Source organism: Oncorhynchus mykiss, chromosome 6 (genome assembly GCF_013265735.2).
Source record: "Oncorhynchus mykiss isolate Arlee chromosome 6, USDA_OmykA_1.1, whole genome shotgun sequence".
Classification (NCBI taxonomy): Eukaryota; Metazoa; Chordata; class Actinopteri; order Salmoniformes; family Salmonidae; genus Oncorhynchus; species Oncorhynchus mykiss.
The window spans coordinates 18,356,851-18,371,450 of record NC_048570.1 but is presented as its reverse complement, the minus strand read 5'-3'; the positions used below and the strand labels follow the sequence as shown (position 1 = coordinate 18,371,450).

Here is a 14,600-nt window from a genome sequence, read left to right as displayed (position 1 = left end):
TACATATCTCATTAACATGTTTTCTGGAACGCCTTTTAGCAAGATGTATTCTGAATTATTTTAGTCAATATACTTGTCAGGGACAGTTTACAATTATAACATATAGACTAAAATATGATGCATTACACCAGATATAGCCAAAAAATGGATTTGTTTGAACCATTAGTGAGATTGTTGTACCTGATTATCTAGTCTGGGGTTAGTCAGGACGTAGTCTGGGGTTAGTCAGGACATATTCTGGGGTTAGTCAGGATGCATTCTGGGGTTAGTCAGGACGTAGTCTGGGGTTAGTCAGGACATATTCTGGGGTTAGTCAGGACGTATTCTGAGGTTAGTCAGGACGTATTCTGAGGTTAGTCAGAACGCATTCTGGGGTTAGTCAGGACGTATTCTGGGGTTTGTCAGGACATATTCTGGGGTTAGTCAGGAAGCATTTGAAAGAAAACAACTTTCTGGTCCAGTAATTAGATCATGACTGAAACTAGAAATTATCTGTCAATAACAAAGTAATTCCATAGTTGAGGAAACATCTATATTATAGTTCATCCAACATAAATGTATAGTTCATCTGATACCCTTACATCTTTAAGTTGAGAGGACTTGAAATCAAAAGTTGATACATGTTTTTTTTTAAATCAAGGCAACTAGCTGCAGTACTATTTCTAGTTTATTCAACATTGGCAAATCAAATCAAAATCAAATCAAATGTATTTATATAGCCCTTCGTACATCAGCTGATATCTCAAAGTGCTGTACAGAAACCCAGCCTAAAACCCCAAACAGCAAGCAATGCAGGTGTAGAAGCACGGTGGCTAGGAAAAACTCCCTAGAAAGGCCAAAACCTAGGAAGAATCCTAGAGAGGAACCAGGCTATGTGGGGTGGCCAGTCCTCTTCTGGCTGTGCTGGGTGGAGATTATAACAGAACATGGCCAAGATGTTCAAATGTTCATAAATGACCAGCATGGTCAAATAATAATAATCACAGGCAGAACAGTTGAAACTGGAGCATCAGCACAGCCAGGTGGACTGGGGACAGCAAGGAGTCATCATGTCAGGTAGTCCTGAGGCATGGTCCTAGGGCTCAGGTCCTCCGAGAGAGAGAAAAGAAAGAGAGAAAGAGAGAATTAGAGAGAGCATACTTAAATTCACACAGGACACCGGATAGGACAGGAGAAGTACTCCAGATATAACAAATGTGTTGAGATAACTCAGGAATGTATGTTAGCAGAACTTGAATGCCCAAAGTTGGGTAACTACAAATTGTGTTGCAGCTGGTGCCTTGATTTTTAAAAAATTGACTCAACTTCAGTGGATAGGATCCCCCCAAAGGAACACCACATTTCTCCTGCCATAATCAGCCAGACTACAGCAAATACACTGTACTGTATGGAAGGAAGATACAGTATGTCTGTGTGTGGCGCTATTATGGTGAATGATTATTTGGGTGTGGATGATGTGTCATAGAGATATAGCAGTGTGAGGACAGTGTGTACTCTGTGCTAACTATTTACATGTACACACTGATAGCTTTTCCCAGGCAGGTCACCTGTGATTCAATTCAGTATTCGCCGTCCATCCTTGCCTAAGGACGTCAGGAGTCGACGTGGAAACCGACCACTAGAGGCAACAGTGAGCGCTGTTACCTTCAGGTAGAGTTGGGTGTTGCTAGGGTGATGTGGATGAGTAAGCATCTGCCTGTGGTTACAAAGGTAGCATGTTTGAATCTAGCAGTAGAAAGTTATTTTTTATATTTTTGTTTTAAGCCTATCCCCAAACCTTAAACTTTACCGTAACCAACCAGAATTAAAGTGGAACTGACAGTGGTCAGTTAGTCGATAGCGCGCCGGACCTCGGGCTCGAAGGTCGAGGGTTCGAGACCTGCTCCCTGCCTGTTTCATTACATTGCTATCAGAAGTGATCGGACCGGGCGTTCCCGCGTTCCAGTAAGACGTAGAGTTGCAAGCTAGCGCAAGGACGCGTTCTTTGAAAGAGGGAGTGTAACGACCCTGCGCTTTATAGGCGCGGAAATCGACTCGAGGCCTGCACCCTGCAGTTTCATTACAATATAATTCTCAGTTTAAGCTACAAAATCAACTTTATAAATAGGTTATATTTGACCCATGGCGTTCACTAAGGCATTTTTGGCATGATAAATATAATTGGTAAAATATTGCTAGCAGGTTGTAAATCACATCTGGCCTGGTACATTTTTTGCTGCCTCTATTCGGGATGCACTGTTTCAGTTTAAATGACTCAATATTTTGGAGAAAAAAAAAAGACAAATGTAACGCTGTCAATGCAATCAAACTAGCAAGGGCAATGATATTAGGTCAGTTATAATGTGGCTAATAGGCTAGCATATCTTTTCATGTAGGAAGCTAAAAACACGGAGTGTAACAGCTATCTAGCCAACGCTTTGATGTCATGTGGAGTGGGTGAGTGACTGACTTTCCCCTCATATCGTTTTTCAATGGCTATACACAGCTAGAGATGCAGGTGTCATTTGGTTAGCTAGCAAGAACTTGAACGAATGTTATCCAGTTATCCAGCATATCTCTTGATTTCCCAAATTCAACTCTAGCTATCTACTCCGTTTTCAGAGCACTCTCGTCTGTGTGTCAGAGCGCAGAATAACTGATGAATTTACGCAAGATCTGCTGAATATGACCGGTGTCAGTAAACGTAGGCAAAACAATAGTTAGTCACGAACGCTCTAGATAACATGTAAACAGCCTAGCTAACCAGCTCTGCTATGGCGAGTAAAATGGTCAGAGAGAGGTGTTTTCTCATTTGTGTCTGGAAGTAACTAGCTAGCCAACTTTAGCCAGGCAGGAAAGCTGCAGAAGGAGTAGGCTACAATTCCCAAATGTTTATCAGTGCAATTTTGATGGCCAACTAGCTGAAAAAGTTTGAGAGGGTTTATCTAATGTTCCTTCGTTATATTTGAGCTCATATTGGTCAGGCTAGCATTAGTTGTTGATCTCGTTGTTGTTGATGTGCATAACTGAGGCCCAAGAGTGCTCTGAAATCGGAGGTGTTTGATGGGGTTGAGGTCAGGGCTCTGCAGACCAGTTAAGTTTTTCCACACCGATCTCGAAAAACCATTTCTGCATGGACCTCGCTTTGTGCATGGGGGCATTGCTATGCTGAAACAGGAAAGGGCATTCCTCAAACTGTTGCCAAGTTGGAAGCACAGAATTGTCTAGAATGTCATTATATGCTGTAGCATTATGATTTTTCTTCTCATTGGAACTAAGGGTCTAGCCCGAACCATAAAAACAGCCCCAGACCACTACCTGCCCTCCAGGACACCTACACCACCCGATGTCACAGGAAGGCCATAAAGATCATCAAGGACAACAACCACCCGAGCCACTGCCTGTTCACCCCGCTATCATCCAGAAGGCGAGGTCAGTACAGGTGCATCAAAGCTGGGACCGAGAGACTGAAAAACAGCTTCTATCTCAAGGCCATCAGACTGTTAAACAGCCACCACTAACATTGAGTGGCTGCTGCCAACACACTGACTCAACTCCAGCCACTTTAATAATGGGAATTGATGGGAAATGATGTAAAATATATCACTAGCCACTTTAAACAATGCTACCTAATATAATGTTACATACCCTACATTATTCATCTCATATGTATATGTATATACTGTACTCTATATCATCTACTGCATCTTTATGTAATACATGTATCACTAGCCACTTTAACTATGCCACTTTGTTTACATACTCATCTCATATGTATATACTGCACTCAATACCATCTACTGTATCTTGCCTATGCCGCTCTGTACCATCACTCATTCATATATCTTTATGTACATATTCTTTATCCCCTTACACTTGTGTCTATATGGTAGTAGTTTTGGAATTGTTAGCTAGATTACTTGTTGGTTATTACTGCATTGTCGGAACTAGAAGCACAAGCATTTCGCTACACTCGCATTAACATCTGCTAACCATGTGTATGTGACAAATAAAATTGGATTTGATTTGATTCCTTCTCCACCAAACTTTACAGTTAGCATTATGCATTCGAGCAAGTAGTGTTCAGTAAAGCCATTCTACTACCAATGTTTCCTATGAAGATTGCATGGTTGTGTGCTCAATTTTATACACCTGTCAGCAACGGGTGTGGCTGACATAGCCAAATCCACAAATTTGAAGGGATGTCCACATAGTCCCACATACGCTTTCCCACTCTATATTGCTATAGAATTTTCATAAATGCCTTAGTATACGTAGTAAACGTGAAAATGGCCATATCTAAGTTATCGCTTGTCAGAAATAATTTTTTAAGTGTCAAATTCTTCCTGGGGGTGTATATGAACAGATTTTGAATAAGATTTCATGTTGAACGTCTAAATTTGAAGTGAGACTGTGAGAGCTTGTTGGCTTTTCCTCTGTGTCTGTGACATTGATTTGTGTTTATGGCCTCTCTCTGCCTCACTACTCTGTGCACTGATTAAAAGTATTTTTATGAGTGCAGAGTCCAGAGATTCTATTTTATACACACCAAAGAGAATTCTACTATCCTTCACTCTTGTCCTTGCACGCACGCAGCATGCACACCGATACAGGGGATGATTTTACTCTTTATACGTTTCTCATTTAATTTTCGACAAAGGTTTTGTTCAGTGGAATAAGAAGATAGAGGTACTTATATTAATATCTTAATTGCGTGAGGGATTTAAAAACTCTCGAAACTTCATCCACATATGGTCAGACCCCATTGTGATAACTATAATTGGGTTGGCTGTGCATGAGAGCATAGGATCTAGAGGCTGAACACACTAATAAACTAACTAAAGTTGAAGCCTTCATTAGTCCTTTATCAAACATATATACATGCTTCACAAATGATTTGTAAGCAGATGTCACAAAAGATTATGCCACATTTGGCAAAGCTCTAGATGTAAGGAACTGTTATATCACCCTTTGTGACATTAGAACTGATTTGTAAAGCAATGTGTAGGCCTAGTAAAGGCCATTTGTTTCTATGTTCTAGCTCTTTTAAAGTGTTCTATAGGCTACTGTACTCAAACACTCCCAACACACACTCATTGCGCTAACACTCCCTCATTCACACAGAGACACCAGACATAAGATCTGCTCAGGATGAGGTAAGACATAACACTTTAATTAATGACACCGTGTCACAACAGAGTTGTCCGTTTCATTGAGAGAAGCTGATCACATTATTATTACACACGTTATGGAACACCTGCCACAGCACTGAGGCTAAAGCCATCAGAACCAGATGGGTTGTATACAGCACATTTTGTTCTGCTCTGCTCCAAGCCTACACACACACACACACACACTCCTCTCACTGACCCATCAGGGAGGTCACAGTTGGACAGTGTAACAGCTGGGAGAGGACACATGAAGAAAGAAAGGGACAGTGAAGATACATTTCAGAGAGGATAATGCTGAGTCACAGTTTTCAGTTCCATTGGAGGAGGGTTGTATAGGGATGTATGGGGTTGTAATAGGGTTGTATGGGGTTGTATAGGGATGTATGTGGTTGGATAGGGATGTATGGGGTTGGATAGGGATGTAATGGGGTTGGATAGGGATGTAATGGGGTTGTAATAGGGATGTATGGGGTTGGATAGGGATGTATGGGGTTGGATAGGGATGTAATGGGATTGGATAGGGATGTAATGGGGTTGGATAGGGATGTAATGGGGTTGTAATAGGGTTGTATGGGGTTGTATAGGGATGTATGTGGTTGGATAGGGATGTATGGGGTTGGATAGGGATGTATGGGGTTGGATAGGGATGTAATGGGGTTGTAATAGGGATTAATGGGGTTGTAATAGGGATGTATGGGGTTGGATAGGGATGTAATGGGATTGGATAGGGATGTAATGGGGTTGGATAGGGATGTAATGGGGTTGTAATAGGGATGTATGGGGTTGGATAGGGCTGTATGGGGTTGGATAGGGATGTGTGGGGTTGGATAGGGATGTGTGGGGTTGGATAGGGATGTGTGGGGTTGGATAGGGATGTGTGGGGTTGGATAGGGATGTGTGGGGTTGGAAAGGGATGTATGGGGTTGGATAGGGATGTGTGGGGTTGGATAGGGATGTATGGGGTTGGATAGGGATGTAATGGGGTTGGATAGGGATGTAATGGGGTTGTAATAGGGATGTATGGGGTTGGATAGGGCTGTATGGGGTTGGATAGGGATGTGTGGGGTTGGAAAGGGTTGGATAGGGATGTGTGGGGTTGGATAGGGATGTGTGGGGTTTGATAGGGATGTGTGGGGTTGGATAGGGATGTAAAGGGTTGGATAGGGATGTGTGGGGTTGGATAGGAATGTATAGGGTTGGATAGGGATGTGTGGGGTTGGATAGGGATGTGTGGGGTTGGATAGGAATGTATAGGGTTGGATAGGGATGTGTGGGGTTGGATAGGGATGTGTGGGGTTGGAAAGGGATGTAAAGGGTTGGATAGGGATGTGTGGGATTGGATAGGGATGTGTGGCTTTGGAAAGGGATGTAAAGGGTTGGATAGGGATGTGTGGGGTTGGATAGGGATGTGTGGGGTTGGATAGGAATGTATAGGGTTGGATAGGGATGTGTGGGGTTGGATAGGGATGTGTGGGGTTGGAAAGGGATGTAAAGGGTTGGATAGGGATGTGTGGGGTTGGATAGGGATGTGTGGTTTTGGAAAGGGATGTAAAGGGTTGGATAGGGATGTGTGGGGTTGGATAGGGATGTGTGGGGTTGGATAGGAATGTATAGGGTTGGATAGGGATGTGTGGGGTTGGATAGGGATGTGTGGGGTTGGATAGGAATGTATAGGGTTGGATAGGGATGTAAAGGGTTGGATAGGGATGTAAAGGGTTGTATAGGGATATATGGGGCTGTATAGGTTTGTTTGCAAGCAAAATACTGTATATCCGTGAAACAGAAGACATTGTTATGTGGCCAATGGCAACTGTCCATCTCTCTTGTCCTTGTCAGACAAATAAGATTCCAATGTAAAGAGTGACAGTCTGAGGGGGTTTTAACATTTATACAGTTTTGTTCATTTTGTCCTCTTGTATTTAAGAAAAGTAAGACGGTATATCACAGCTAAAGACCATTGTTTAGGACTATCACGTACACAGCATGGATGAGGTTGTAACTAAAGGAAATTTGTAACTAGATGAGGTTTGTAACTATGCAACAGGTCACTTGTTGAAGGTTGTGATTGTCAGTTCCTTTTGAGATGTCAATTTCTGACCAAAGAGATCGATACCACTGCGTATCGATGCCTAGAGCATATCGGTAAGTGGACCCTACAACAGAGAGGATTCTGGGAAGGCTCCATTAGTAACAGTAACTGGACTAGTATGTACAGTAGACTCAGACTGGGTCCATTGTGATGGAAGAGAGTTCCATAGAAATGTCTTCCATTGCAGTCCTCTGATAGCTTCTTCCCTCATTAGCAACCATTACCATGTCCCACTTTAGCCAGTTCATGTAGGATAAATCCACACAGAGCATTAAGAGTGGTCCCTTAGTTCGATGGCACATTCGTATTCACACAGTGCTCTTTCTCACACTGGCAGTTCTCTCACTGCCAACTACACCCACACCGAAGGCCCATGCACACAATGCTGCTTTGTAATGCACAACATCATTGTATGACCAATGTTGAATACCTGTATAGCATTGTTCCATTTGCTCTGGTACAAAAGGACATCCATTGTCTTTGTGGAATGGATGATATTTATTGGACCTACTGTGTGTATCATGTGGCAGGCAGGAAAATTCAACAGTGACTGTGTGTAAGGACTCAGACTGTATGTGGCTGTTTATGTCTAAAATAACACCCTATTCCCTATATAGTGCACTACTTTTGACTAAAGCCCAATATGGGCCCTGGTCAAAAGTAGTGCACTATTATGGATACACATACACACTCAATACTGTCAGCATAATCAATTTAATCACTCACTTTGAATTTGATTCAGACCTCGATTCAGACCAAAGAATTTACAAGAAATACAAAATGGGCATGGTGAACATACAGTAGATATCAAAAATGATAAATAAAACAAAACAAATAGCAATGAGCATATGACCAAACCAATAAAATGCTGTGTGTGTGTGTGTGTGTGTGGGGGGGGGGGTGTGTGAAGTAAAGAGCTGTGGGTTCTAAAACCGTCCAGACCGCACTATGATGGATGTTATCTCTCTATTTCCCTGCAGACATTCAGGCCTCGTGCTCTCCCTCTTCACTCTTCTCTATCTCGCTGTCTCTCTCTCCTTCTCCCCACTTCCTCATCTCCTTTCCCTCCCATAAAACAATGTCTTACATGTCTGAGGGGAGACTGTGCTAATGGCCAACATGAGCTCCTTAATGAAATATACATTACACCATTACTGACAAGGGCTGGGGCTGCGTGGCTAAAGCACTGTGGCCAGGACTAAAATAATAAAACATGCACAATTAAATTTCCTTCAGAAGCCTTTTGAGTGTTTATGTAGTAGGGGGTGGAGATGTGTGTGTGTGTGTGTGTGTGTGTGTGTGTGTGTGTCATGATTCTACCACAGTTGACCCAACCACGCCTAAACAGAGATCCTCACCACTAACAATGAAAGGACCATCTCACACAGACCCCGCCCAAACTCTCTTTCTCAGTTAGAACATTTTTAGTGGGGACCCCATTTTTTCATCAGAATTTATGAGGATCCCATTTTTTCCCCCAAGAATTTCTCACAACCCCACCCAAAATTTTATGACACAACCTTAAAATCATAGAATTTTTACATTCACAATTAACATTAAATTCATTGCATTTTCATATCTTACCAAAATGAAAAGAAACAAATAAATAAATATACTGAATAAAATGTTTTTCAAATGATCTTATATTGTCCCATACAATAATCTGTGCTCTTAATTTTTTGGTCCCCCTAACCCCCATTTGTTGCCCTGACTTTGAATACCACTTAGTTATAGCATTTCATTTGTTGTTGTTTGTCAGCATGAGGGGAAATGTCTTATGTCATGCCTTGTTGACATGAGGGGAAATAATAGTCTGGTTGCTTCTATGTCTCCTCAGATGGTGCAATGCATCTCAAGTCTTTTCAGGACATCGCTGGGGTCTGGTAGCTGTATGTCCAGTATGTACAGAGACAAAATCACCCATCTGCAGTGGAGGCACCTCTTCTGGACTCCAGGGGTTTTATTTACAGAAGGATGGAGTTTCCAGAAACCAATTGGACCAAATGGCACCTCCCACTGCCTGCTCGTATATACTATAGTACAGCCCTCTTAGCCATTTACAGTAGACCATTTAGGCGCCGTTAAAAAGCCTTTGAAGAAATGGGAGAAGCCTTCCCACTGCAAACCATTCTTAATGTCTCTTGAGTAGGAAGAAAATAGATGGTGGGTAAAGAGATGCATGACAGAGTAGAAGTAGGAAGAAAGTATGAGAGAGAGGGAAGGGGGGAGGGTAGGGTAGGGCACAAGGGAATAGTTGGGGAATCTTCTGATTGCCTTAAAGAGTTTGATCGTAGCTTCAAACACACACTCAACCATGCGCACACACACACACTCTCTCTCTCTCAGCCAAGGATGTCCAGGTAGACAGGAGAGGCCTTGGCTAGGTTGAGCAGTAAGCTGTGGATATCCTTGATGTGGTGTCTCATGTGGGGTTCCCTCTGCCAGCACCCCAGCATCAGGTCGTACACCTCTTTGGGACAGGTGCGAGGCCGCTGCAGGACACGCCCCTGTGTAATACACTCAATCACCTGTGGGTGTGGGGGAGACACAAGGTTAGGATCACTTTATGTACACTGAACAAAAATATAAATGCAACAATTTATTAGATTTTACTGAGTTACAGTTCATATAAGGAAATCAGTAAATTGAATTAATTAATTAGGCCCTAATCTATGACTGGGAATACAGATATGCATCTGTTGATCACAGACACCTTAAAACAAAAGGTAGGGGCGTGGATCAGAAAACCAGTCAGTATCTGCTGTGACCACCATTTATCTCCTTTGCATAGAGTTGATCAGGCTGTGGAATGTTGTCCCACTCCTCTTCAATGGCTGTGCGAAGCTGCTTGATATTGGCGGGAACTGGAACAAGCTGCCGTACACATCGATCCAGAGCATCCCAAACATGCTCAATGGGTGACGTGTCTGGTGAGTATGCACGCCATGGAATAACTTTGACATTTTCTGCTTCCAGGAATTGTGTACAGATCCTTGCGACATGTGGCGTGCATTATCATGCTGAAACATGAGGTGATGGCAGCGGATGAATGGCACAACAATGGGCCTCAGGATCTCGTCACGATAATTGCCATTGATAAAATGCAATTGTGTTCATTGTCCGTAGCTTATGCCTGCCCATACCATAACCCCACCGCCACCATGGGGCACTCTGTTCACAATGTTAACATTAGCAAACCGCTCGCCCACACGCCTCCATCTGCTCAGTACAGTTGAAACCGGGATTCATCCGTGAAGAGCATACTTCTCCAGCATGCCAGTGGACATCGAAGGTGAGCATTTGCCCCCTGAAGTCGGTTACAAAGACAAACTGCAGTCAAGTTAAGACCCTGGTGAGGACAACGAGCACGCAGATGAACTTCCCTGAGACGGTATCTGACAGTTTGTGCAGAAAATCTTTGGTTGTGCAAAACCACAGTTTCCTCAGCTGTCTGAGTGGCTGGTCTCAGATGATCCTGCAGGTGAAGAACCCGGGCTGCCGTGACTACACGTGGTCTGCAGTTCTGAGGCCGGTTGGACATACTGCCCAATTCTCTTAAACGACGTTAGAGGCGGCTTATGGTAGAGAAATTAACATTACATTCTCTGGCAACAGCTCTGGTGGACATTTCTTGCAGTCCACATTCCAATTGCATGCTCCCTCAAAACTTGAGACATCTGTGGCATTGTTTTGTGTGACAAAACTGCACATTTTAGAGTGGCATTTTATTGTCCCCAGCACAAGGTGCACCTGCGTAATGATCATGCCGTTTAATCATCTTCTTGATATGCGACACCTGTCGGGTGGATGGATTATCTTGGCAAATGAGAAATGCACTCTAACAGTGATGTGAACAAATTTGTACACAACATTTGTGAGAAATAAGCTTTTTGTGTGTATGGAACATTTCTGGGATCTTTTATTTCAGCTCATGAAACATGGGACCAACACTTTACGTGTTGCGTTTATATTTTTGTTCAGTATAGATCAGTAAGTATCTGATATACAAGCTTTATGGATATACAGTGGGGCAAAAAAGTATTTAGTCAGCCACCAATTGTGCAAGTTCTCCCACTTAAAAAGATGAGAGAGGCCTGTAATTTTCATCATAGGCACACTTCAACTATGACAGACAAAACTAGGAAAAAAAATCCAGAAAATCACATTGTAGGATTTTTAATGAATTTATTTGCAAATTATGGTGGAAAATAAGTATTTGGTCAATAATAAAAGTTTATCTCAATACTTTGTTATATACCCTTTGTTGCAATGATAGAGGTCAAACGTTTTCTGTAAGTCTTCACACACTGCTGGTATTTTGGCTCATTCCTCCATGCAGATCTCCTCGAGAGCAGTGATGTTTTGGAGCTGTTGCTGGGCAACATGGACTTTCAACTCCCTCCAAAGATTTTCTATGAGGTTGAAATCTGGAGACTGGCTAGGCCACTCAAGGACCTTGAAATGCTTCTTACGAAGCCACTCCTTCGTTGCCCGGGCGGTGTGTTTGGGATCATTGTCATGCTGAAAGACCCAGCCAGGTTTCATCTTCAATGCCCTTGCTGATGGAAGGAGCTTTTCACTCAAAATCTCACGATACATGGCCCCATTCATTCTTTCCTTTACACGGATCAGTCGTCCTGGTCCCTTTGCAGAAAAACAGCCCCAAAGCATGATGTTTCCACCCCCATGCTTCACAGTAGGTATGGTGTTCTTTGCATGCAACTCAGCATTCTTTGTCCTCCAAACACGACGAGTTGAGTTTTTACCAAAAAGTTATATTTTTGTTTCATCTGACCTAATGACACTCTCCCAATCTTCTTCTGGATCATCCAAATGCTCTCAAGCAAACTTCAGACGGGCCTGGACATGTACTGGCTTAAGCAGGTGGACACGTCTGGCACTGCAGGATTTGAGTCCCTGGCGGCGTAGTGTGTTACTGATGGTAGGCTTTGTTACTTTGGTCCCAGCTCTCTACAGGTCATTCACTAGGTCCCCCCGTGTGGTTCTGGGATTTTTGCTCACCGTTCTTGTGATCATTTTGACCCCACGGGGTGAGATCTTGCGTGGAGCCCCAGATCGAGGGAGATGATCAGTGGTCTTGTATGTCTTCCATTTCCTAATAATTGCTCCCACAGTTGATTTCTTCAAACCAAGCTGCTTACCTATTGCAGATTCCGTCTTCCCAGCCTGGTGCAGGTCTACAATTTTGTTTCTGGTGTCCTTTGACAGCTCTTTGGTCTTGGCCATAGTGGAGTTTGGAGTGTGACTGTTTGAGGTTGTGGACAGGTGTCTTTTATACTGATAACAAGTTCAAACAGGTGCCATTAATACAGGTAACAAGTGGAGGACAGAGGAGCCTCTTAAAGAAGTTACAGGTCTGTGAGAGCCAGAAATCTTGCTTGTTTGTAGGTGACCAAATACTTATTTTCCACCATAATTGGCAAATAAATTCATTAAAAATCCCACAATGTGATTTTCTGGATTTTTTTCTTCTAATTTTGCCTGTCATAGTTGAAGTGTACCTATGATGAAAATTACAGGCCTCTCTCATATTTTTAAGTGGGAGAACTTGCACAATTGGTGGCTGACTAAATACTTTTTTTGCCCCACTGTATCTGATAGACCAGATGGAAGCCTTTCAGATCTATACACGTGCCTTGGGGGTATAAGCTAAGGCTAGGGGTCAATTTGGCTTTGGGGTTAGGGGGTTACAGGCTTTTTTAGGGAAGTAACCAGAGATGGGGTTAGGGGGTTCTGACTAGGTGGAACACAGCTACGACCCTACAGTGTTTTTTTGTTGCAGGTTAGGAGAATTTACGTAGCAGGTTAGAAGAATTAGCGTAGCAGGTTACGAAAAGAGTTAGGGTTAGCTAAAATGTTGTCCTAACCTGCTAAGAAAAGTCACTTCCGGTCGTAGCTGTACTCCATCCAGTCACAACCAGGATAGGGTCAAGGTTGGATGTTAAAAGTACTGTAAAATATAATTGGCCATTCTGTTGGAAAGCTTTGCCAAAGGAATGACTGTGAGGGTAGACTCCAGTTAGCGGTAGCCTGGATGCTAGTCTGTTCTGCTTTCTTGCCACTTCCTCATGGAACTGTTGTAAGGTGGCGGCAAGAGAACAGAAACAGACTGGCACCCAGGCTACGATGGAGGTAGAGTATAGTCAGAGTTGGGGTTAGGGTTGCGGTTAGCTTAGAGGTGAGACTGACCTCGTTGTTGGAGAGCTGGTACCAGGGCTGTTTGCCGTAGGTGAAGATCTCCCAGAGGACCACGCCCAGACTCCACACGTCACTCTCCGTGGTGAACTTCCTGTACATGATGCTCTCTGGAGGCATCCAGCGGATGGGCAGCATGGTGTGACCCCCCACCTACATTAACACAAACACAGTCAGCCTGGACGCTTTATTTGAACGGTACAGAAATGACAATATATTTTCAGTGAAACTACTTGGTAAAATGGTCATAAAACATAAATGACCTTCAAATTACTTTTTATTTCTTTGCAATTTATTAAATCAAGCGCAACTATGCATCCTTTGGTAGCTAGTCACCAGTTGTGTTGCATTCGTTGAGGTAAGAATGCAACTCTAACCCCAACCCATTGGTATCTCAATCCCATACTTTTCAATCACAAATTAGGTCAATAAATGCCAGTTGAAACCAGGGGTTGGAACTGGTTCAGAACCAAAAATCGTAAAAGAACAACATTTTGAGGAACAGAATAAGAAATGTGAACAAAAGTGACCGTTATTTTTAAAAGCATGGGAACTGGTTAATAACGTTCTTTTACATTCCGGGCATTTTTTCCAGTCCCACAATAAAACGCAACAAAGTGCCTATGCAAAGCCCTTGCCAGCGTGTGTCCAGGCTACCTGCCCCTCCCCCCACGAAACAGGCTACTGTACCCTATTGACGTTACAAGCAGGATTCAGCAATTAGGGAGTGCGATTTTTAATTAGAGAAGAATGGATTCACTTTTTCAATGCTAGTTAAGGATACTATATTTATCACTTTTCACACTGGACGAGATATGTTTTTTATTTGAATTCTGGTGCCGCTCTGCACACACAAGCTTGGGTCCACAGTTAAGACAACTCTCGGAAGATCCTATATAGAAGCCGCTCCTCCATAGGTATAATTCTGTGGGACTAATTCAGATAATGCATGTCATAACAAGATGCCCAGTGCTTCAAGCCAAGCCTTCTCCTCCACGCTCTCTCGCTCTTCCCACACACAAAATGTCAGTCACATCTCGTGCCCTACACTTGTCTGTCCAATGCATGTAGACTAAACAACTATAGCTTGCCCACTACATAGCAAGCTTAAGCTGCTCTATCCTCACTGATTGGTGAAGTAATTT

At 43.0% G+C, this 14,600-nt stretch overlaps 2 protein-coding genes across 5 annotated transcripts in view; both read right to left on the bottom strand.

Annotated features, from left to right (window-relative positions):
* Positions 1-5,131: 5,131 nt before the first annotated feature.
* LOC118964849 (extensin-like) lies at positions 5,132-8,143 on the bottom strand. Of its 3 annotated transcripts, XM_036979509.1 has the most exons (3): positions 6,209-8,143; positions 5,904-5,965; positions 5,132-5,861 (listed from the first exon to the last, which is right to left on the bottom strand). In XM_036979509.1, exons 1-3 carry the CDS (start codon positions 6,938-6,940, stop codon positions 5,459-5,461), a joined length of 1,197 nt encoding a protein of 398 aa, XP_036835404.1. In that variant the 5' UTR covers positions 6,941-8,143; the 3' UTR covers positions 5,132-5,458. The 3 variants fall into 3 exon arrangements, with proteins under 3 accessions (XP_036835404.1, XP_036835405.1, XP_036835406.1); XM_036979510.1 differs by having other exon boundaries at positions 5,904-8,143; XM_036979511.1 differs by having other exon boundaries at positions 5,132-5,965.
* A 354-nt stretch (positions 8,144-8,497) lies between these two features.
* ntrk2a (neurotrophic tyrosine kinase, receptor, type 2a) overlaps positions 8,498-14,600 on the bottom strand; it is a 57,842-nt gene continuing 51,739 nt past the window's right edge. For both annotated transcript variants that reach the window (XM_021605434.2, XM_021605433.2), the window contains exons 17-18: positions 13,450-13,608; positions 8,498-9,767 (exon numbers count right to left, since the gene is read on the bottom strand). In XM_021605434.2, the coding sequence (XP_021461109.1) occupies positions 9,582-9,767; positions 13,450-13,608 (345 nt within the window). In that variant the 3' untranslated portion in view covers positions 8,498-9,581. The remainder of the gene's footprint in view (positions 9,768-13,449; positions 13,609-14,600) is intronic.